Genomic DNA, 26,606 nt, shown 5'->3' with positions numbered 1-26,606 from the left:
AATTAAAAGTGTATCAATTCAGTTTAAAGAAATATATTTTAAAACAATTTATGCAAAAATAAGAAGTTATAGGCTAACTTATAAAAAATAGTGATACATTAATATATTACAATATACAATGGAACCTCAATAACTCGGATCGGTTGAGTGAAAAAAAATTCAATTTATCAAAAATTCGACTTTTACTGAAGTTCACACATATCATATATTGTAAGGCAGAGGCCAAGACGCCAAGGCATTCATTCGAGTTCGAAAATTCTACTTAAAGAGGTTTGTTATCGAGGTACCATTGTAAATAGTTTTTTTTTAAATTTATTTACAATAAGACATTTCTGGCCAATAAGGCTATCTACATCTATGGATAATTAGCAATATTAATATTTGAATATTTTAACATGATAATAGTACAATATAATTAGTAGGTAATATATTTAATAGTGATGGGTTGAACTGTTTGAATCACAAACCTAGCCCTTGATATTGGTTCGATTCAAAATTCAAACTCAGTATGAAAAAAATTTGAACCGAACCATCAAGCATATTTTATTGTTCTAAAATCAAATTTGAAAATATTTATTGAGTTCAGACTTAATAGCCACGAGAAGACCAAATATTTGTACAATTCTTCAAAAGTTACTTTTAAAAAATAAAGAAATAATTAGACTGTTAGTGATATAAAGTGATAAGTTGTAACAGGCACGTTGTGTATCATTTATATTATTGTTACTTTTCAGTGGCCCTTGACAGGTCCACCCTTGCCGGTTTAAACATTGATGCAGGATATAATTATTTTCAATAGAAAACAATATGATGTAAGCTCTAAAATGTTGTCATCACTATTCCTCACCACATGATTTTTATAAAGGGAAAAAAATGTATTCAACACCATTAAACATATAATGATATCAGTCAATAGGATTTGAAAAAATAAAATACATAAAATTTCTTTGAAAAAAAAATGTATAATATTAATAACCATTAGTATATTGCATTGATAGATGATTTGATGGAATTGCCTGTTTATATAATTAATGTTATAAAAGTGAACAGCTGTTATAACTATTTTGTCTTAAAGAAAAAAATGACAGTGTATGCTTGTAACAATAAAATGTAAAAATGTTCACATATTTAATGATATATATATATATTATGTATAGCTACATTCAATATTAACCGTTTGAGTTATAAAATAATTGTTAAACTTACCTATTTAGTTTATATATAGAAATAGGAAACTAAAACAAAATCTATAAAAAAAAAAAAAAAACTTTAACACATTCTCAACAGAGTAAATATTATATTATAAGTATAAACAAACAAATAGCGTTGTTTAAAAGTTAAGCTAGCTTGCTTTGCTATATTATAATATAGCTAGAGGAATAAAAATGAAGGTAAAATTTGAGGAGGGCAGAATAATAAAATGAGCAAAGCTGAACCAGGCTGAAAATAAAAATGAAATAATTCACAAACCTTTACACGGTTACATTATGTGGTGAAATAGTAATGTCGAAAGACAATCTACACATATTTTCCCGTGATACAATATAAATTATTTAAAACGGGAGCAATGGGTATTTTAATAATAGTATAAATGTTTAATTTTACTGGGACGACAGTCTAAATATATATAAATATATATTAAAAAAAAAAAAAAAAAAAAATGTTGGCCTAAAATTGTAATAATCGACCACAAGAATCTTGATGGACTTTTACATAAAAAATAAGGGAGTTTATTCCTTCTTTTTTGTCTCTGGATTCTTTTTTCCGATTGGAATAGCAGCTCGGACTCTGAAATAAAATTATTACAATAATTAAAACACAATATAAATTATTGCTATTAAAATCATGCCTACACATGTATTTGTTGTCGTAAAAATAAAAATATATAAGCAATTCACGCACTTAAAGCAGATTATATTTATTTAATTTTTGATCAACTGTCAGATTTAAACACAATATTATGTATGTATTATTCTTTTGCCAATTTTTTTTCAAGAGGAGGGAGGGATAAATTAATATTAAAGTGAGTTTAATAAATAATACTAATATGAAATATATTAGAATTTAAAAAAGCTTATTATTTATTCTAAGATTAATACATTAATAAAAACTGACAAGAGAACAATGATAAAACTTTCAAAATTTAATAGGCTTGGCGGAATATATGTGTTTCATAAAAAGATACAATAAATACATATGTACTCTCCTGAAGTGCTATAGACATATTATATCATCAGTTTATAGGACAACTGATGTAACCCTCAAAAATGAAATTTTACAGGAGGCATTAAAATAAAGTTATTTTGTAATCCTTATAACCTACATTGTTGAATTTTTTTATTAAAAGACTTAAGCTTGGTATACTTATGTATAAATATTATGCTTACTACGCTAAATCAAAATGTAATTTATTGTAGATTACTCCAAAGTTGACTAGCCTATTGGATAGATTACTTAGAGTTTCATAATATTAATTATTGTGGGTTAATGTTTTATGGTGATGGTTACTACAATTGACACTAAATAAAAAAAATTCCAAATAATGTAACCCTCAACTATCTTAAACCGTGCGGGTGAGCATTCCAATTCAATGGTTATATTATACACCACATAATACCAACTTCACCGTATTAAATTATAATGTTATCACATAATCAGTTTATCACTCGATTAGTAAATAAAACAATCGTATTATTATAATAAAATACTACTTAAATGATAAAAATTAAAAACAAAATTAATTCAATAAATTAGTTCAAGTGGGATACACTAATTGGCCAGTTCAACTGTATATTCGGTACAAGTTTTGTATAGGATTACGTAGTAGCTTACACTAGTTGGCCTACAAACATTTAATTGAATACACAATTTCGGGTAAACCTTGTGGCTTACGTTATTTGACATTTGATTGTTGATGTGGCTTACATCAAAAAAAAAAAATGTATAAGTGAATTTTAAGTTAGAAAAATGCTTGTGAGGGTTACAATATTTGGCCAAAATGGATAATATATTTATATCTAAATAATAAAATTCAATCAAAACATCGATTTTGTAAAAAGTGAGGGTTACATCAATTGTCCTATTAACCGACAAATTATAATAATAATAAAACCCACTTGTTAGTCAATTCAGCAATTTTGCTTCTAACCACTTCAATATTTTGATCGATTTGAGTCTTATTGTTCTCATAAACTTTGGGTAATGTGAACAGAGCAACAAATCCTGAGAAAAAATAAAATAAAGAAATAATCTTATATAATATATTTATATAAAAAAGACAGTAAGTACCAATAATTATGAGTGTAAGGCCATTGAACAAGGCACCAACATATGTCAACACCCAGAGAATACCAAAGAATTTGGCCGAGTCGACCAAGTCTTCAGCAAGTAACAAGCGACGAAGTTCAACCAATACAGCATTAATATGTACAACAGCTAATTTGCTCACTTCTTCGGCTTTTTCCTGTGGTAGCCTGATATCCAAGTCAAGATATTCTCTATAAAGTACAAACAAATAAATATAATACTATAACTATTATTATAGATAAATTTTATACATACTGGAATGGATGACTTTCATTAGTTTTATTGACTGTCTGTAAAGCGGTTTTGTACAGACGTAAAAGAATGCATCCAGATTGAATGAACATGGCCAGATAAGCGACTACGCTAATTAGTGACATATACGCAAACGACAGCAATACAACTAATGTGGCACCAAAAACAATGCCTGATGATATAGGATCTCTCCAATAAACTAAAGCTTCAACTGTTAACAAATACAAAAAAATAAAAATAAATAATATTAGTATTTTATTATTATGAAGTATAGGTAGTGGTAATAATATTATAACGGTTAGAAATCATTCACTTTTAGATTAGAAATAATCTTGTGAGACTTCAAATATTCACTATACATGATAATTTATAAAAATATAAAATATGAATAATAATATTCACATATTAACAGAGGTTCACTATATAAAAGGTATATAAAAAGTAATATGTATATTGTATAGTTCGTTTCAGTTAATACATTTTTGTTTGAGTCATTTATGAGTTGTGACATATCCCATATCAATACCCTTACCTACTATATTAACATAAATATATAACATACAATTTTTGTTTATTCAGATATCAATATTATTTTTTCTAAGTTCATTTAGCTACTAGGTATTTACAAAATAAAATTTAAGAAAAAAAAAAAATCGTGGTTACATTATAATAACAAATTCAACCCAGAGTGGATTTAATTTTCATTACTCAATAGATTATACAACACACAGTAAAAATACATTTGATAAACACAAATATTTAGTAAAACTGTAAAAATTGAGGTTTGATCGTAACTTTTATCCCATTTCAGTTCCACAGTACCTAAACTCCCATACTATATTATACAGACAATACTTAATGGATAGATAAGATTTGGATTCAATGATAAACCAGTTTGTACAAAAAACAATTCTAAGTGAAGATGGGCAATCTATATATTTATGTTATTTTACATATTATTGCTGAAAACATTGTGCATGAAGGTATGTTAACATTCTTTAAAAGTTTCTATAACTTAAATTATTATTATTCATTTAAATAAAAAATATCAATAACAAGAAACTGTGTTTATATATATTTTGGTTACAGTACGAACTAATGAGAAACTTAGTATTCAATTTTCAAATCTCAAACCCGTTGTAAATACAGAGATTTAAATATATAAAAGAACACTTTTTATGATACAGCAATAATTCTAATAGTAGTCTGTAGATAATTCTAAGAATTAAAAATAAATAAAAATTGAAGTTCCAATTTTCTATCAGAAACAATCCAACAAGTAAAATCATACATCATTGTAAAATCAACATTCATCACACTGCTTGAAATCTAATGGGTCAATTATTGTTAATGACCTCAAACAACACCATCATTCAGTCAATTATTTGTACTAAATAAAATACATATAATAGTAAATTCTTTAACTTAATATTTTTATAATGGATCAACTAATAGTAGCTTACAGGTAGATCCATAGACATAGTCTATAGAAGACATCACAGTAAAAAACCGGTTTAAATCGCCGAGTTTATTTTGATTCGAGAAGTCAAGACATATCAAACTTCGATCTAATCGAATTGAAACATATTTTCGACAGAAATAGATATGAATTAAATAACTCGACTAAAATCAGAAGATATAAAGTAATATTTTTCCGTCTACTGACTTGAATTTTCCAAACGGTTAAATCTAAAAAGATCGACAATGGACTGGGTGAAGTTAGGAATGTGTTGGGTTTGGACGGGTCGGTCCGGATCCGCAAACGTCGACAAAATTCGTCAGTTCCACATCACCACCACCGCCACCGCCGCCGCAATCACCACCACCAACAACCACGTACGGGAAAGACAACGGCGGCGTCTCGGTCGAGCAATTACAACACATAACTGTAAAAGCTTAAAATTGCTTATCCAAAAACACTGGCCATATTATAGATCTCGAGCGAACTCGTTTTGGATGGTCGGAGGGGGAAGAAAGTCAGAGGGGAGACAACGGACTTGTTTAACAAATCGAAACGGCCACGTTACCGAAATTAAAAAAAAAATCCGAAACACGAGCTTGACAAAGAAAATAGCATATTTTCCACGTTTCGTCGTCGCAGCACTGTAGCAGTTTGTAATATAAGACACCGAGAGTATGATTCCCGAAATAAGCGTTTGGCACCTGTGGACACTACCATATGCGAACGCGGCGCACGTCCCTAAGAATCAGTCAACCGAACACATACCTGGTCCCCTTTCGGGCAACGCGACCGCGGGCGCCATATAGCTGCTGTTGGACCTGCTGTTGTACTTCTTGGGCGCCATTGCGTTAGTGGACGGCGGCGTCAGAGGAATAGTGTGAAACGAAACGGAGTGGCCGCTCTGAGAGATAAGGGTGAGTGAAACACGGACGATGACACGAAGTCGACAACCAATTTCTGTATTTTAATATTATATGATATTACACGACACCGAACACACTACTGCGAGCAAACGTCTGAACACACTGTACTCGGACGACGGATGATCTTTGTCGGAGGCCCAACACTGCAGACACGCACTTCAGCGGCGGCAACAACAGCAAGACGGCGGATTCCACGTTGCAGCAGCCCCCTTCCACCCTCCCACTAAAATACCGTCCGAGACAGCTGTGCAGTGTGCACTGCCGCCGCTCCATCGTCCCACCAGCTACGTCGTCATGTGTACAACAATAACCACCGCCGCTGCCGAAGCCGGCAGGTTCCACATGTGCGTGTCGAATACGCCACGACAACGACGAACATCAGTACGTGGTACACGCGTCCGGGTATGGCTGATGATTACTCGAAAATTATTATTTACATTTTACAGGCCGGCGGATGATTTTGCAAAACGCAGGTGTTTACTACTTTACAGCGACAAAATTTTAGTTCGGACTTCGTCAAACGACGCGTAAAAACTGATTGGAATTTAAATCGGTCGTTACACGTTTGAAACGAATTAAATTTTCAATTGTACCTACAATAGAAGTAAAAGGCGACATAATTGTCACGTAATGTTTACAGACGCGTTTGCATAATAGGATTAAATTATTACAACGATAATAAACACTCAACAGTGTTTGTAGATAAAACATTTTGCCATTGAACCAAATTGTTTTGTTATTATTTATTATCATATACAATGTACACCAACAACACGTAACCGTCTAAACCTCGAACATTGTTATGATTTACACAATTCGAGCATCGACGTGTACAGTAAAAAAACACAATAAGGCCATTGAATGAAACAAGGAGAAAATAACTGATATCAAATCTCTTAATGTAATCCCAAATAAAGCCCTTATTTCTTCAATTTCACCTAAACAAAGGGATTTTTTAATTTATAACGAAATCGTCAAAACATGTCTTCATACATCTTCTAAGCACCCCATAACAATAACTTTTTTTAAATACCTAAATGTTAATGCACAACATAACTTAAGGTTACACTAAGTAAATACAAAAATAAGTTTCAGTGTTGATCTTAAATGTTGATAACTAATGATAAGGTATTAGTACAGACTAAAATATAATGATCAAGGATTCAAGGCCAAAATATCAAGGGGAATAGAACAAACTCAGTAACATCTTACTATCAGATCCAGTTAGTATCTATACTACATTAGTAGAATATAATTCATTATTTCAAATTTGATTAATCGTAAAATTATTTTATGGAAATGTTCAGAGCTTGTTCTACAACGATCCTTTATATTCAAAGTGTTTATGGTATATAGATATAATAAGGTAAATCTTTAGAAGATATTTTTAACATTCAAAACAAAATGTTCCTATTTAGGTACAATGAAAGCTAAATAACATTTTTTTTTTACAATACAAGAAATTATGTGATAATATGAATATTGAACATGTATGGTGGTTACACTGTGTTGATCAAAAGTTGAAACCACTTGCTATTTATTTCAAATAATTAACATACAGCGGTTATATTTTTAAACATCTAAACTTAATCGTTTTCACCATATCTCGTAGATTTTTAACTTCTTAAGTACTTTTCTTTTACGGGAGTATACATGTAAAATGGTATTAAATAATAATTAAACGTGATGCATACAAAGACTTTTATTGTTATAGAAGTAGTTTGATAAAAATAAAAATAAAATACAAATTACCCATCTTGCATTTTAAAAATTAAAACACTTAATACAATGACTTTTATTATTCAATTTTCAAATAGATTCAAATTGACTCTATTGTATAAAATAATTTTAAATGTATTCTTCAGAGCAATTTTGTTTGTATGATTGACATTAATAATTTTTAAATAAAAAAAAACATGATAAAATATGAAGTTTTTAATATATATATTTTAATATTTCATCACAGAAATCACGGCATTGGAATAAAGATCTTTATATATATATATATATTTAGAAATATTGTTAAAAATAGAAATTAGGGTCACCGTCTGGAACGAGTCAAGCTAAAATTAATAATGGCCACCTAATCTAGCTCATAAAAGAAAAAAACTTTACCTGCCTGAAATATATTATTTTATTATAAAATATAAAATATTACATTAAAGTATAGGTACTGCATGAAGATATTTAAATAACAGTACTATATTTATGGTTTTAAGTTTTTAATACGTTGTTCGGCACACAGATTTATATATACGTGGTTCAGTATTAGTTACTTCGAACAATAATGAATTGGTTTGTTTTAGGTTCTAAAAGCACAATGATAAATGAATTGGTTTGAGAATTTTTTATTTTTAGTCATCTTATAATATTGCTTAGAACTAAAAAAAAATCTTAGAATTTAAAGAATTTCTGGTGGCGAATTAGATTTAATTGGTATCTGGGAGAAGGTAGAATAATACAATGGGAAAAACAGAAGTATAGATTTGATATTGGCATTCGTCAATATACGTTTTTCTGATCAATACGTAGAATCCTGCATTTTAGTAACATCGATACTATTGCAGTTTTGCATTTCGATTAAAATCGATAATTATTTATCACCAAGTTGAAAATAATCTTAATTCGAATAATCATTTAAAATAATATAAAATACACATAGTTATAGGCTTATAGCAAACGTGCCGAGTTAAGACCAAAGAAAATAGTTATATATCTTAAAAATAACTCAACGAATTACTTTTTTCCAAAAATTACACGAGGATTAGTATTCAAAATTGGACCTTCTTCATCTTCGCCTTTGATCTTGACTATTTGGGGTCGGCCACCTTTATCATACATTCCGCTTTTCACACTTTTTATACACACACCAAAATCCCTCATATCATTCTCATTCAAAATCGTATAACTAAAATAAAGTTAAAATATAACAATTGCTTCCCAACCTTGAAAAGTACATATATTTGATATATTTAGTAACGACTACTAATTACTATTAGCTAATAAGACACGCCAGGTCCACGGATCTCTCGTTAGATCAAGACTTGGTTACTTTACCACCAATGTGAAAATAGTCTATCTTAAAGAGGACGCCACAACCGTATTACAAACGTACAACATAGCAAAATCTGTTTAGCGCGGGACAACTTTTCTCACTCAATATTTATAATAGAATTTTCAAATATACCAATCTTTTGTGCGTTATACTGAAAATCTTAAAAAGCGAAAATAATTTTTTAAATGAATTTGAATTCTTTTTTAAATATGCTTGAGATCGATCGATTAGTCTGCTTTTCCCAATTTCACCCACCCCACAGGCTCTATAAATTTGGTTAACATATTTTAAAGTTTAGTAATTTTCAAATTTCGAATTGCTATATGAAATAAAAATCAGAAATCTAAAAATGTAGAATAATCGATCTCAAATGTAGACTTTGTAATGAATTCAGATCAATTTTCTGAAACATATCACATTATTAGTTAAGTCGATAGATTGAATGAAAAAAAGTACACACAAGTTAGCATACATTTGAGCGCCAACGACTTATACATGTGCGTACATGAGCGTTCTGTTATTTATTTTTCACAGCCACATAGGGTTGCCAACTTTCAATTTGGAAAATACCGGCCAAGTGTAAGTAAAAAAAAAAAAAGGTCATAATTTCAGTAAATTTTTATTTGATATAAGTATAATTGATAAATTGATTTGATATTAGTATAAATAATAAATTGAATGATATATTACATAGTTTTAAAATAATAAATTTAATAATATTAATATTACATTATGATAAAATAATTAAATAATGTAAAGTAAATTATAAACTTTTAAATGTATATTTAGCGGTATTTTTCACGGCGTTATATATACCTACTACTTATAAAAGTGTCAAAGTTGACGATAGGCATCTAATGTCATTAAGATTATATAGGTATGATTTGACAGCAATATGATAACCAATTTTACAAAAACGATATAATATTAATATATATATATATATATATATATATATATCGAAACTCTCGTTCAGATAATTTTAAAATTATTATTTTGAAAATACCGGCTTTTTATTGGTTAATACTGGCAACCGGCTTTTTAAGTCTATGGATGTGAATTACCGACGGGGCCGGGAAAATACCGGCCGGTTGGCAACCCTACAGCCACATAATGATCAGTTACTACGAATACATTTACAGACCAGCATGATTGTAATTTGAAATTTGCCTATTTTGAACTGTTAGGCACCAATCACTTTAAATGATAATATTAAAATTCTATATTTTTGGCGCACTCTGTGTGATAAAATATACACTAATGTTAGGTATGTTTTGTGGTACAAACCGTTGACATTGGCCAAACGATAGATAGAATCACGAATTCAAATAGCTATTACAATTTCCATTAATATTTTATTGAATACACTACAATTTAATTAATGATTATCAGTAATCCGTTAGCCTTAGGTGACTCGTAATCACATGTGACATGTCCATGTGGACACAATTAGAAAATTCGGAAAAATATTGCAGTTAAAATAATATATCGTGATGTTGTACAACCACAGTGAGCATGAAATGTGGGATACAATCCGAGATATTGAAATGGTCAACAGTTGAACATAAGAGACATAATAATCGTTCACAAATGTCTGAAAACAATTTGAGATAAAAATTAAATCCTGTATTCTTGAAATGAAAAACTGACAAAAACGGGCAAAAATTAGTGGACTTTTCCACTTGTCGTTTCTGTCACTTTACTACGCTGCAACACATTAGATTTACTAATTCATCACCGTTATTCGACCATGGTGGTGTGTGGAATATATGAAAACACAGACAGTACTATTAGCTAAAATCAAAATGTCTACAACATAACACCTGTTGATTTTTGGACCTTATATTAAATATAATATTATCATAGTATAATATGAATCATTATAACACTAACTAGCAACTGCGTATCATTTATTATAGACGTCCATTGTAATTTATTAATATCAATTGGTTCTTATTAAGTCAATTACATATTATATAATTATAATTATATTATATAAAACATTTAATGCAACTGGTCCAGACTCCTGAACATCTTGAAACGTAATCATTATTTTTAAACGTGTGGTAATATTAAAGGTTATGTAGACATTTGAACTAGATAAAGCTTGTAGCTTATAATTATATAAGGTTTTATACAAATAATCTAATATCATAATCTTTATAATTTACTTATATTGTGCACCTATTATCTATTGTGTTGTGTAAGATTTGTGATGATTTCACACAAAAACAACGGGGTTTAGGGTAACAACTGTTTCCTGCTAGTTTTTAATTTCGTATTTTTTGAAGCCGTGTATATGATTGTAAACAATAATGAATATTGACGAATGATTATATTATTCATTATACGTAATAGTGTAAAAAAATATCAATATACGGTTTAATCTAAGCTTGATTAGTTATGTAATAATGATGAGCGAACACGTTAAAAAATAAATTGTAATCAATAGGTTCCGGAATAGGTTCATATTTCATATAATTTACACCGTAATTCAGGTAAATATAACACTATTCAAAATTCAAATCTATGTAAATCAAATTACTTCCATTGATTGCGTTTGGACAGGCTACGAATTTGAAGGTTATATTATGATGAACAAAATAAATTAGTATGGTAATATACTATAGAATATACTGTTAATAGTATTTAGGAAAATAGCAACAGCCAATGATTTTTATCGATTGCAATGAGATTTGACGATATATTCGACAACTTTTTTAAATAACGTGATAAAAAGACAATTAAAACTTTTTTTAAACAAATTTGATAGATTAATATGAAAACGAAAAGTTTTAAAAATATAACTACGAGCTACTCCCTCTCGACCGTGTAATATACGTAATAAAATCAAAAACCAACGCCTACGGAGACTAGAGAAGGAAAAATAACTAAACAGTTTTTTTCGCTCGCTAACTGGAGGAGCGCGCCATTGCGTCTTCAATTACTTAACCACGCGCGCGTGCGTTACAATAACGAGTACTTACGTTTCTCCCTCTTGGAACCCATAGCGAATTTATCTTCAAAAAATGATTAATATCAATGGAAACGTGTTCGGACGATACGAACGAGGAATATTAACGTTTCGCAAAATAAAAAAAACTGTTACAATTGCAGTTTTCACCGTGAAGCCGCTCTAGAGTTGGCGACACATCCGGGGGCACACAAATCGTTTTTGCGTACCTACGACGACGACGACGACGAATCTATTTTTACGGCTCGCGGTCTAATTATACCGTTAAGCTAGAAAACGAGCGGTTTTTTTTTTATCACGAAGACTGGGCACAGAACGTAATTGACGGACGGCGACGACTGTGGTATGAGTTGGCCGAAACAATGAATGACGGCGGCGACGGTTACGACTACGACGACGGCGGTAGAAAACGAACGGCGAACTAACACGAGGATGACTACAATAATAATAATACAGAAACTCACTGCGCTATAATATTATTAACGTTTGCGGCGCAATAAAAACCAACGGAGAAAAGCAGACTTGCTTGCACTCGGTGTATTACGATAGTAATAATAATAATAATAATAATACGGCGTTATTGGCGGCAAACGCGATCAATATGACAAGGGAGCCCACCGCAGGATACGACGCCGATGGCGGGGCGGCGGGAAGAGGGAGAAAAAAAAGAAAAACCAGCTGACGACCCGTCGACAAAATATCGCTAGCAAGCGTGATAGTGTGGCATTATGGCGAGGGGGGGGGACGGCGGCATCACTGACAATAGAAGCAGCTGCAGCTCGTGTATACTGTTGTATAGTGGTATAGTCGTATACTCGTATGGCCTATTATAATACCCCAATGATGGTCTGCGCTGCTGCTTCCGTTTCTGCTGCTTGCTGCCATGATTCATTATTAATTTATAATTATTCCGATAGACGAGCGTGTGTCGCGAACATTTTATTGTAGTATAAATAATATTACATTATGCACTTGGCGTGACCGTACACTCGACACGGTAACCGCGCATCGGTTCCCAGTGATGACAAGGTTACCTACGAGTTTTCACGTCAATTGAAAGCCCAACTTAACCTTCTCGCCGAGTTATAGTGGTTATTTTAGTGGCTGGTTAACGAAGATCTGAAATATCGGTAATTCTTAAATTCGGCATTTCATAATCCAATATTTAGAAAGATTCGACCATTTTTAAACAACCCTCATAGCTCATTTAATCCCGGGTAGCTGACATTTTGTGTACCACGACCAGCACATTCACATAAAAAAGAAAACTGTATAATATTCTACTTACTACTTAGCAAAATTTGGTTACCTACCCCACACTTTTATGCTGTAATATTATGTGCGTAATGATATTTTTAATAGGTCGATAACAAATTTAGATTTGTGCGTTAGAATTGCTTGAAAAAATAATAAAATAGTACTCTAAGAAATGTATAAATTGATAAACAGCCAAAATTAAACGAATTCTTGGAAACTGTTTTGAAATCGAGTTTACAATTACATAACATACAGAAAACGATTTTAAAATAACTATAAACTTTAGATGAAAGAAAAAATTTAAAAATTAACAAAGCCATATTATATTATAACGATTATTTCTGAAAAGGAGATGACTACTATATCTTGATTTACCAGAATTTAATATTTATAAACTATAATATTATGTAATATTATATCATAATAATTAGATTGGGTTTATAAGAATCCAAGGACACTAGGTGGTGTGGAATTCACCATCTCGAGTTTTTTTTATTTTACCAAAACACTATATATTTGAACTCGACAGATTTTTGTATTAAACATTATAATACTAAACGTTAAAACGTCCAGTAACAATAAATTAATAATAATTTGAATTTTATGAAACAACAAAAAATTATTAATAAATAAATTGTGTTTAAAAATGAATAAACGCAATTAACGTAATTTTTAACGTATTAAACGCAAATTAAAAAAAAACGATCAATGTTGACCATATTAATATTTTACAAAAAATATTCGAGTAACAATAATATTCAGCGACTTTTTTTTAATTTAATCGTTATTATATTCTAAATTTTATCATACTTAGATTATTAATGGTTTCTGATTAAATGTATTTCATTCTTTAATTCTTATTGTTATATTTTCATGGACACCAATTAACTTCGCATAGTATTATAGGTTTAGTTTTGCACATTGTATTAAAATTTAGTATGCGGGCATACTAGAGCTTGAATAGTTTTATTTTAAACCGACTAAGTTAATTTTTTTAAATAAGGAATATTTATAATTAGTCATCTCATTATAAGTAAATTTAAAAACGTATTTTTAAATAATTTAAATTGTGCGGCACATTTTACATAATACAAAAAATACAACAGTATACAATTTCATGAGAAGGGAGGCTGACCAGAATGGGATTCATCAGACTTAGAAGAGGAATTTCTCATATATTTTTATTTAGAAGTCCTAATTCAAGAGATCCCAAATTGTACTCATAGCATTACTATTTTGCTTTACGTTTGACATCATGGTTAATTTAAACTAAAAATAGACATTATCAATAATGGATAAAATCGATTTCTACTAAGTTTATAACAACAATTAAGTTTTGAAAATAACTATATTATAATCATTGTTTTTAAAACCAATGCTATACCGGCACATAATAGTAAGCTATGTGCCTATGTACATAATAATGTTGATTACAAATGTACAACTTGAGTAAAATTTCTAATAAACCTTAAGTTATATTAATAAAATAGAACATACCTTTTGGTGGTAATTTCTCAGGATTAAACCATTTATCTGAAAAAAAGTAATTTTACACTTTTAATTAATAATATCTTCAATCAATATTTTTTTCATACATTTAGAAATTGTACAGTACATTATAGAGAATTAATTTTGGTACTTAACACGTGTTTAGTAATGACTTCAAGGTATTTTCATAACTAGAATAGGCAATATAGCTATAGTATACTGTATACAATTACAAGTAAACAAGTTATTTGATCCAATTTATGATACTTCTTACTTATAAGTTTATATACACACACACCATACTATACTATATTTTATACTGGAGTACGTATTATTTTATATTATGACCTACTATTGTAGTATTACAAATTAGCAATTACATAACATATAGATTATAGATATAAATCAACATTCATATAAATTGTATATGAGAAATTCTAAAATTAGTTTTATTTCTTTCAAAATCCACTTAAATATTAAATAAAAATAAATTAAGTGTATTATAAATTATCACTCACTAGGCCAAATCATTGTATTCAAAAAGTTTTTTACAGGAATTGATACGTCGATATTATCTTCTTGTTCTGAGGGAGTCATATTTTTAATATTTACCAAAATTATAAATTAAGTCACACACTCAATGCACGTAAGAAATCCAAAAGTATAAATTATGAAACGATAAACTTAATACAAATAATAGCACTAGTTATGATTTATAATTATTTAAGTCAAATTTTCATAGTCAGAACAAAGTTTATTACAAACTAATTTTTAGACAGTTAACATCAGCAAACGACAAGCAAGCAACAATGAGTAACGAAAACGAATAAGTTATAACGATCCATAGACCATAATCCATTGCAAGAGTTCGTAACTAGTAAGACGGAACCGGTCGGCAGTCACACACTCGCCCAGGTAATATCCAATAGCATTCGTGTTGGGCAAGATAATAATTATTAGCTATTACAAAATCGATAATATTCTCTCACATTGGAAGTTCACGGATAAAAATAAACAAAAATGTAAACATTGTCAACGGAAAATTAAAAGGACGGATGTTATACTGATAACCACGTGACGTTTTGGGCACGACAGCTGCGACACAGCACATTTTACGTTTAAAATAGCATAATATAATATTATTATTGTATAATTATAATCTATTTTACTCTGAATGAACAAATGTGAATTTATCAATGGAGCAATTAACTAATTTAAAGGAGTAAATATTGTCCAGGGGATTTTATTTTATAGATTTTTTTAGACAACTATATTAACTTTGAAGTAATTCAAAAGTATTTTAAAATTATGGATAAAATTTGGATTCAGAGGAGTAATAATAATAATGAAATATATTGATTTTACAATGTGTCTTTTTCGTATGTGTAACGGTACATGATAAGTTAAAGAAAAAATGCTTTGACTTTCAATTTAAGATAACAAAGTTAGGAATGTGAATAAAGTTCAGTGGTGGTCAAAGTACAGCCCGCCGAGGGTCTATTGAAATCGACATGGATAGTATATGACCTGTATAGTATAAAAAATTACATTTTTATATAATTCTGGCCCTACACTAGAATTTCTTAAAATTTGTGGCCCTCCCATTAAAAAAGTTTGACCATCACTCTAGTTAATTAGTTCCCTAATCGGGAATTTTTGCTACATGATTTTTGCTGTAACTCTAAAAACAATTTCCGTAAATATATGAAATTTTTAATGAACGCTTTTATAAGTATGTTCTATAATCTACACCAGGGTTGGCAACCCTGCGGCGTGCCAAATGTTGGTCAAATATCAATGGCACGCAAAAAATTAAAATTATAAAAAAATTATATCATTTATTATATACTATTAAGTATTTACGACTTAGAGTACAGGTACGTAAAATATTTTCAAAACCTTGATTGGAAAAATTTGGCACTAGACCCAAAAAAGGTTTCTCCACCCATGTTCCATACATACCTAATTATTCATAAAATTTTTTTTTTATATATACGAAATTTAAAATTTGGATATAAGATTCCTCATAAGTTTGTCTATCTATAAAATAATGAACAATTTACAACAATTTTCTAATTCTGTTGTAATTCAAAAACAAATAACTGTAACTACTTCAAATTTACACCCAATGTTTATTTTATCATTTTCTATATACTTAAATAAAATAATTAGATGGTTTTGAGCTGTTTAGGAAATTTTCAAATTTCAATTTAATTATAAAAGTCAATAAAATTATTCTTTGGGCCAAAAGCTTGAAAATGTAACACAGGCTCCTCACAAATTATTACAATACCAGTTTAAGAATATTAAAAGTACATAATCAGTGGCGTACTGGCATACATAAAAATAATTCTTGGGGTGGGCTGTAACATAAAGTAATTAACAAATGATCTAGTACAGTGTTTCCCAACCTTTTTTACTCAAAGCCCCTTTTAGATTTTTAAAATCTCACACCGCCCCCTCCCCAATCAATTTTTTTAAATGATAAACGTTTTATTTTTTAATAAGCTATTTAATTTAAGACAAAATATCATTTAACATTTTAACACTACAATTTAGTTAATTTTAAATTTAAATACCTACTAATAATTAATAATTATATAATTTGATTTCGAATTCGCTAATATATGAGTTAATAGATGAGCGCCCCCTTTAGCACCCCCCTCATAAAAACGCCCCCTTCAAAATAAAAAATGCCCACAAGGGGGCGGTAGCGCTCACGTTGGGAATCACTTATCTAGCATCTAGAGACTACTGTATATTTAATAGTAATTTCGGGGAGGGGCTGCAGCCAATATGCTACTGTGCAAGATTTGTTGAGTTTAAATTTTGACAAAATGTATCAAAAGATTTATTCTATAATTAAAAAAATCTAAAAAAATATATAAACACTGATTTTCCATTGATTATTATTTTCAATAAACATTTGAAGTATAAATTTGAACAAAATTAGATATTAAACAAAGAATTAGGAGATTAGTTGTTAGTTATATAAAAATATTATTACCAGGTACTTGAAATTTTTAAACTATATAATTATATTTTTGACACAAGATGACCTTTCAAATGCAATTTTGAACAAAAATGAATTTAATCTTCTGTAGATGAAAATAATTCAGGAAGAGGCAAAAAATTATTATAAACGATTCCACGTACGCCTTAACTCTCATCCAAACAAACTTATAAAAAATCTAGCTTCATTAACCATTCCTGGTAACCCTCCTTGTCGCCTTAAGCGTAAATGATGCAGAGACCAACTTAATCCCTAACACAAAAAAAATAGTAATAATAACAATAATATTAAAGTTAAAACAAAATAATTAAAGACGTAAGTGTCATCGGTGGGTGGATTCTTCATTCAAAATTTCATTATATTGTCATTGTCATTAGCTCATACTCTTATTGTGCCGATTGCGTATAGATTGTGTATTTATTAATAAAGTAAAAAAAAAAAAACAAATCCTTCTGTAGTGCTAATGAATAAAAATAAATTAAACTTCTTTGATCACAATAATATCACAGATCAAATATGTGATGATATTATAGGCTGCAGACAGTTCTGGGTCAAAGATGTTTTTCATACACATTGATTTAATATATAAAATCATTGTTTAATATGACTATACAGTGGCTTACCTAGGGGTAGGGTTCTAACCCCCATGACATTTTATGATTTTATAAAAAAAATTTTATTTGCTACCATTTCAATAGAGTTGATCAATTGAAGGTAATTTTTAATAGATATAAATTAAATTGTAAATTTATCAAATATTATTAAAATATGCTATAACTTATTATATAAAAACTGTTAAGCAAATTATTTAAATTGTTTATTATTATTTAAATTATTTACTAATGTAAATCATCAACCAAACTAAAATCCTGTGTGACTGTGTACACTACAGTGACTGTACATAATATTGTTACATAATATGTTATTGTACATAACATGTTGTATTGTATAATTAAACAATATTAATGAAAAGTATAATATTATTTATATACATTTTTATAAAGAAAATTATCTTGATGTAGAACATACAAAAATGATGGTAATAAATTAATAAATTATTACTGAATTATTAATACATTAATGACTATTAAGTACTTACTTGATTCATAGAACAATAGGTAGATGCGTGATGTCAAATATTAATAATGATACTATTATGCAACCATTTGAATATTCAACACATTTATTAATGGTAACATCATTCTAAGACTCTATATTAAACAATACCTATACTTAATATATTTTCGACTAGTATCTAGCGGTCTTTTGTGTTTTAGTTATTGACTAGTCTTCATTTTATATTGTATGTGTTCAGTATAAGTGACTTTGTGTGGAAAATCTTATTATTTATTTAAATAAGTTATAAAAACAGTAAGTAATTCTATAATATATTTATACTTGAGTAAAAATGTATTAAAAAATAATAATTATTATTAATTTTTTAACAAATTGTATGTACTTAACTAATAAAATTACCTATTCAATGATTTGGTGGTAATCCCTGATCAGTATAAATTCGTCTAATTTAAAAATGTATTGGATATTTTCACCAATTGGTATACAGGATATAACAGTACTATTTGACAAATATAGTAATATTTGTAATGGGAATTGGTTAAATAGCCCTGTTACACCTTATGTATACCAAAGATTATAATCTAGCCTAACCAAAATTATATAATATTAATGACATTTTAAAAATAAAAATCTAAACTTTTAAATTAATGTCATATTTATTTTAAATATAGAATAATGACAAATATAATTATGTGATGTAGATAGTAGATATTATTCTGAAATTGATAAACTACTTGACATAAAATAATATAGGAGATGATGTTTTTTATCAAAATTCCATGTTCATATTTAAGAGATATGAAAAATAAATAAATCCACGAGTAGGTTGAGAGTTAAATTCTTAATGCCAAATGATTAAATCATCACTAATAGTTATGGGAACAAATTTTCCATATTTATAATAGAAAAACCAAAATAAAATAAATTATAAAAATATTAAATTTAAATGTGTATTAAAATATCATAAAATGATATAACATTAATATTTAATGTGCTTTTACTTTGATGATAATTGCAATAAGAATAGTGTAAGTAATACCTATACAAATATTATAATAAATGCCTGAGTTATGTTAGGTACATTATGATTTATGATTTAGTAACTCATTATAATAGAATAAAGATCAAAAGATTGCAGGTTATTAGGTCAGCATTGAAATATTCTACAAATTGAAGTTAATATTTCCAGTCAACAATTTTTAATAATATAAGCAAGAATTTCAAACATACAGTTATCATTGTATCAATGATACATAATAATTTATTAATGATTGAAATTTTAGTTATAAGTATTTTTTGTTAAATAAAATTGAATGTATAATGTAAAATACTAAATTCCCTAAGACATATAAATGTAAGTAATAATAGTTTAGATAGTATGGAAACTTAATTCATAATAGACAATAGTCATCACTCATCACTATGTATAATATTTTCAATGTTGATAGCAATATTATTTTAATGGTTATGCTCAAAAGTCTATTGAGTAAGACTATTGTACTTACAAAAGGTTTTTCTATGTATACCTATGGGCTATGGCCGTATTTGAATATTTTGAGCCCTTTTGCCCCCCCTACAATTTTTTTTTTAAATGTAAGTTACAACAACTGTTTTATTTTGTGCCAGTTGAAATCTATAATAAAAAGAAAAGTATGACAGGTAATTTTTAAGACAAATATGTTTATAACTTTTTCTAAGTTTAAAGTTTTTCAAATAAAGTAAAAAATGTCTTCAAAATTTTCTTGAACTATTAGTTATTTCTGATTTAAATGTAAATAACACTATTGCAAAACATCTTAGTTGACATTTTGTTTTGTGATTAGGTATTAAAATTATGATCAGACTAATTAATGAAAACATTATAAAAAATTAATTCAGCTGTAATAATGGCTTTTAATAGGTCAATTAAAATATATAATATTTATAAAATAATAATTTTTATTTATTTTTTGTTACATCTAATACATAATAATACCTAATTCGTCAATATAAATTTACCGCCTCACGCAATAGAGTACATTCAACATTATTTTGCTCCTCTTAAATACATGCCTGTGTATACCTAAGTTACTACAAATAAATCCTACTCTATTGCAGAATTAAAAAAAAAATGGTTTAAAAAACAATACCTAACCCTACACACATTTTGTTTTTTAATTATTTTTTATAAGTATATATTCCTAGTACTAATAGTCTTGCTGTCATTAATAAACGTTAATAAACTTATAACTGATCAATAAAAATATCATTTATAAAATGTATTAATTGTCAGGTAAATTGTTTAGAAAATATTTTTTTGAATGAGTATAGTAATCTTAACTATATTAGATCAAAAATAATATTCACATAAAACTATTGTGCATACAAAATGTAGCTACCAATAAACATTTGCACAACTTCACTTAACCTAAATCAATTTTTAAACTCATCTACCTAATTGAAAATTCAGTTTTTTTTAAATATTAAAATATAAAATTAGGTATTTTATCATTAGGTGAAAGATGTTAAAGTACCTACCTCTCTACTAATGATACTAATACAAATTATTTTATTATAATAAAATAAATCCAAAACCAATTAAACTATATTAGTTCTTATATTATATCAGTAATCATGTTTAATCTCACCTAATCCGATTCTACAAAATAGTTCATCAGGTCCAATCTTTATGTCACATACATCTCCTTCATCAGTATCTTTCTTAGTAGACACTTTTTGAACAATTTCTGGAGTCTCTGAAATTTTCAAATTGGACTGCACAGTATTCACAGGTTCAATCTCTTGAATAATCGATGCTTTTGTATTATCTGCTATCATAGGTTCTAAATTTTCAGAAAATTCTGGTTCTTCTGCTTTTGGAGATTCTAATTTTGGGAAAGTTGTAAGATCCTCAATTTTTGTATGAGACGATGGATGATCAATTTCAAATAAGTTATCTTTTTCTTCGTCAAATATGTTATTATCTTCATCTTCTTCCTGAACATTGTGAACTGCTTTGGATTCCTGATCAATTACCTCAAAGGTGTTTTCAAGGGAAGCTGTTTTTTCAGCATTGACTGTTTTCTCTGGTACAACGATAAGGTCATCATCAATAGCATTTTCATATTTGTGTTTTAATCCATCAGATCCATCTCTATCATCAGTATCTGAAGAAAAAGTTTTCTGATCGTTTTCTGTTAAATTGGTTTCTGCATCCAATATTTTCTGATTTTCCATCTTATAATTATGGTCAGGTATAAAGTGCACAATTAAAGCCGGTTTTTAAATAATAGGATAGTGTGCAGTCTTTAAAATTATTACTAAATCTACAAAGGAACTATAAATTAATACTGAGAACTTGATTTTTGGTATAAGTTTTCTACGAGAAATGATGATCACAGTATTCAAAAATAAGAATTAAAGACTAGACAAATTGCGTAAAATTGAAATTGTTGGAATATAAAATATCAAAAACTATCCCTAATCCATACGTTGACACGACATACCAATTACCAGCTGATATGATAACTAGGCAGTGGACAATCAATAAGCAGTCCAATAGTCCAAAGCGCTCGTCGAAGAACGCAATGCAGGATTACAAATTTACAACACCTGTCAGTTACTGCCAACCATTCTTTCAGCGACTACACACAAAGTTCAATTTTAATATGGAAATTACGACTAGACTATCTACTCGGTGACTTAATAATGGTGGTGTATTTCTCAATTTTCATTTGTACAAGTTTATTGTCCATAAATAATAAAGATCTTTATTACTATTCATTAAATATTTTACACGCTTTTTCGAATACGGCCAACCTGTATGAAACAAAATAAATATTATGAAATAATCGTTATTATTTAAATTTGATAATAATGTTATCACTATGAGACTACGACACAATCCTTAAAAATTTTTAAGCACAGCTACACAGGTCACAGGTTACTGACTAACAGACTAACTGTCTTACAGACCATAGTACAACATTAAAAATTTATAAATTCAATTTTTAATTAACAAATATGTCTCATTGTCTCATACATGCTTCATGTACGATTAACGCCTACTCATGACTAAATAATCCTTAGACATGTTCCTATTTTTTATTTCTATTGGCTGTTATTCAAGATATTAGATGAATTATTATTCTTAGATCATATATATATATATATATATATTATCTAAGAAATTATTGACTATTGTTCATACGATCCATAGACCTTTTGAGGTCTATATTGTCTCTATGATACAATCATACTTCACTTTGATTAACTGTGATAAATTTAAAATGATAATTAAACATATAATAAGCACATACAAGATTCAAACTAAAAGTATACATAATCATTTTGATATAAAATAATTTAAGACTGTTATAAGAATTAAAGAATCTAGTATACAAACTTATATTTAGTCTATTTTCTATTAGTATCTAGTGTGTACTTACTGCACTAACTGTGTAATATTAAATTATATTTTTTATATATTTTTTTTAGTTAAATTCAAAGAATTATCAGATTAAAATTTGCCAAACTTCGCCCAATTAATTAGAACTTCATAATTAAGAACTGTGCACTCGGTGATAAAACATAATGGCATCAGTGCAAAGTAAACCATACAGAGATCATCCAAAGTTAAAAGGATCTATAGAAAAGGTAATTCAAGTTTTTGTTATGTTTGTGTATAGTTTTAAAATAATAGTTATAAAATAACATTTAAATTAATGAGAAAAGGAGTTCTTAGGAATTATAAGACAAATAAAATTGTAAAAATAGTCTTACTATTTTATTTTGTTAACTTTTATAATGAAAATAAATTTCTCAATACACTGAGTGTTTAAAAAAAATTAAATTCATAATACTTATCTATTATAACATATAAGTGAATATTTTAGAATAGGTAATCCATTGTTTTTACTATGCCTGTAATATAATTTTCTTATTTCAGAAAATAACTCATGATATTTGTCATAATGAAGAGTCATATGAAAAAATGCCATTATATACCTCAGTTATGGCGTGTTTGGGATTTTATTTTTTGATATTTATTGGAATGATCAATCATATCATTTTTACTCCCAAAGTAGCTACTGAAAAAAACAGAAAGGTTTAAAATGAATTTATTAATATATTCTATTCTATATTAATTATTATACATTAATACATTTAGGGATATCCACCACTGTACAATAAATTTGATAGCATATTTTTGAGGTATGTATTTCGGCGAGTTAAAGATTGTTTTAATCGAGTAGTTTGTGGTGTACCAGGTGCAAAGATTGATATTGTTGACAGGGTAACTAACGACAGTTGTTGGTCATTTGAGTAAGAACATTTTACTATTATTTGTTATTCTTATCACCATTGTTTAAATATGTAATACAAATTTAAATATATTTCAGACTGTTGGACACAAAATCTACTTTTCTTAATTTAGGTTCGTATAATTACTTAGGTTTTGCTCAAAGCCAAGGTCCATGTGCAGATGATACCAAAGAAATAATAAAGAAATATGGTTGGGCAGTCAGTAGTTCACGTCAGGAACTTGGAACCAACATTCTTCATTTAGAGCTGGAACAACTAACAGCTGCATTCTTAGGTGTTGATGATGCTATAGTATTTGGGATGGGATTTGCCACTAATGCTCTGAATTTACCTTGCATCATAAATTCTGAATGCTTAGTATTAAGTGATGAATATAATCATGCGTCTGTTATTCTGGGGATACGACTGTCTGGAGCCACATCTGTAGTTTATAAGCATAATGGTATTTTTATTAAATATTTTAATTAACAAATAAAATAAAAATGTATCAAATTATAATTTGGTTTCTATTTGAATCTGACTGAATAATTCTAGGTCATAAAAAACTATAAAGCATGAGTCTTTATAAATTTCTAATTTGAAGAATTATATGTATTGAAACCTCCTTGAAAGCTATTTGAAGCCAATAACCATATTATAAGTAATAATAAATATTTTTGTTTTAATTTGTTTTAGATATTGTACATTTAGAACAATTAATACGACAAAATATTGTTTCTGGTCAACCAAAAACCCAAAAACCTTGGGAAAAAATATTCATTGTAACTGAAGGCATTTTTAGCATGGAAGGATCAATAACAAACCTTCCAGATATAATTGCCATTAAAAAAAAATACAAAGTATTTATAAATTATCTTGATTATTACTAAATGTATTATAGTTATGTAAAATGTTATTTGCAACTAGAAGAACTTACTATTTTTGAAAAAAAAATTTTAGGTTTATTTATATGTCGACGAGGCTCATAGTATTGGAGCTTTAGGACCAAACGGCCGAGGTATATTTGATTATTATAACTGCTGTCCAAAAGATGTTGATATATTAATGGGCACATTTAGTAAATCATTTGGTTCTGCTGGAGGGTATATAGCTGGAAGTAAAGTATGTATCAAATATAAATTTGATTAAAATTTACAATAATGTTTGATGTTCAAATTAACATTTGATTACTGTCTTGTTGGCTGTTAAAGGACTTAATTAACTATTTAAGAGTAAATAGCCATGCTTCATGTTATGCAACATCTATGGCACCACCTGTAGCTCAAGTAATCATAACATCTATGTCAATGATAATGGGAAGAAAACATGGGGAAGAAGGTAGAAAACGAATTATCCAATTAGCAAGTAATGTCAAATATTTCCGAAGGAAACTTAAGGCCTTAGGTTGTGTAGTATATGGAAATGACAATTCTCCTGTTATTCCGATGTTGGTATATATGATATCTAAAGTTGGGTAAGTATTAAAATACTGTCATTTTTGATAAAAATATATCAATATTTTCGTAAATAATTGTTCAATTATTCTGATTTTTTCAGGGCAACAGTTAGAGAGTTCAATAAATTTAATATAGCTACAGTTGGTGTTGGTTTTCCTGCTACTCCATTACTTGAAGGAAGAATTCGTTTTTGTATGTCAGCTGCTTTGACAAAGGAACAACTTGATGAAGTAATTATATTATTTGTGATATATTTTATGGATACTTTAAAATTAAAGGCTACATTTTATTCGATTGCATATTTTTATAATTTTTTTTTTTACAGAGTTAGCTAGAAAATAATGTTATTAACTTAAAAGAGCATGTGTAAAGTTTATATTACATATTGCTGTTAGGTATATTTGTATTTTTTTGAAATCTTCATCTATTTTTATTTTATTTTGTTGAAATCTATATTTTAAAATTAAATAAAGTTATTCATAAATTGCCAATATTAGTTATAAATACAAATTATACTTACCTAAATACTTTATGAGTGCTATAAAAAGTAGTAAAAGTATTTATAAGTTAAAATAATATTAATAACTTATATTATTTAATACAATATCAAACATTTTAGTTTCATTCTTATCACTAATTAAAATTTAGTATAATATAATATGTATAATGCATTATATATTGATTATTAAACTATACTTATTTATATTTATAGGTTCTTGCTGCCACAGAAAAAATAATGAATAAACTGGGATTGTGCTATTCTAGAAAACCTGTTGCTAATGAAGAAATACTATATGAGAACCCATATTAATTTAAAGACTATTGTTTTTATTTTTGTTTCCTAGAGTTCACTAATTTCCTATTACATACATTTTATTAAATTAATACATAAACAATAATAAAACCAAGAAAAAAAGTGTAACCATGATTATTGTGTAATATACAATGGTATACTTCTATATAGGGATCTAATTTTAATTAACATGTACAATACTCATTCAACTTAAACGCAGAATTAATAAAAAAATATTAATATTTTCATAAAAAATTTAAATCAAT

General features: G+C 28.1%; 2 protein-coding genes across 6 annotated transcripts; one reads left to right on the top strand and one right to left on the bottom strand.

The window, feature by feature from the left end:
- Positions 1-1,277: 1,277 nt before the first annotated feature.
- Rtnl1 (reticulon) lies at positions 1,278-22,285 on the bottom strand. Of its 2 annotated transcripts, XM_089224036.1 has the most exons (7): positions 21,435-22,285; positions 15,236-15,301; positions 14,727-14,762; positions 3,562-3,769; positions 3,289-3,497; positions 3,117-3,222; positions 1,278-1,788 (listed from the first exon to the last, which is right to left on the bottom strand). In XM_089224036.1, the coding sequence occupies exons 1-7, from the start codon at positions 22,021-22,023 to the stop codon at positions 1,731-1,733; spliced, it is 1,272 nt and encodes a 423-aa protein (XP_089080162.1). In that variant the 5' UTR covers positions 22,024-22,285; the 3' UTR covers positions 1,278-1,730. The 2 variants fall into 2 exon arrangements, with proteins under 2 accessions (XP_089080162.1, XP_089080161.1); XM_089224035.1 differs by lacking the exon at positions 15,236-15,301.
- lace (serine palmitoyltransferase long chain base subunit) lies at positions 18,971-26,506 on the top strand. Of its 4 annotated transcripts, none has more exons than XM_015514278.2 (10): positions 18,971-19,101; positions 23,284-23,442; positions 23,735-23,893; positions 23,957-24,111; positions 24,189-24,553; positions 24,787-24,950; positions 25,051-25,212; positions 25,302-25,564; positions 25,648-25,777; positions 26,260-26,506. In XM_015514278.2, the coding sequence occupies exons 2-10, from the start codon at positions 23,380-23,382 to the stop codon at positions 26,356-26,358; spliced, it is 1,560 nt and encodes a 519-aa protein (XP_015369764.1). In that variant the 5' UTR covers positions 18,971-19,101; positions 23,284-23,379; the 3' UTR covers positions 26,359-26,506. The 4 variants fall into 4 exon arrangements, with proteins under 4 accessions (XP_015369764.1, XP_015369766.1, XP_015369763.1 ...); XM_015514280.2 differs by lacking the exon at positions 18,971-19,101 and adding an exon at positions 22,377-22,497; XM_015514277.2 differs by lacking the exon at positions 18,971-19,101 and adding an exon at positions 22,686-23,121.
- Positions 26,507-26,606: the final 100 nt, after the last annotated feature.

The sequence above is a fragment of the Diuraphis noxia genome, unplaced genomic scaffold (genome assembly GCF_037042655.1).
Source record: "Diuraphis noxia isolate RWA-SAM2 unplaced genomic scaffold, SU_Dnox_SAM2 contig0003, whole genome shotgun sequence".
NCBI lineage: Eukaryota > Metazoa > Arthropoda > Insecta > Hemiptera > Aphididae > Diuraphis > Diuraphis noxia.
This window is presented reverse-complemented; position numbering and strand designations above follow the sequence as displayed.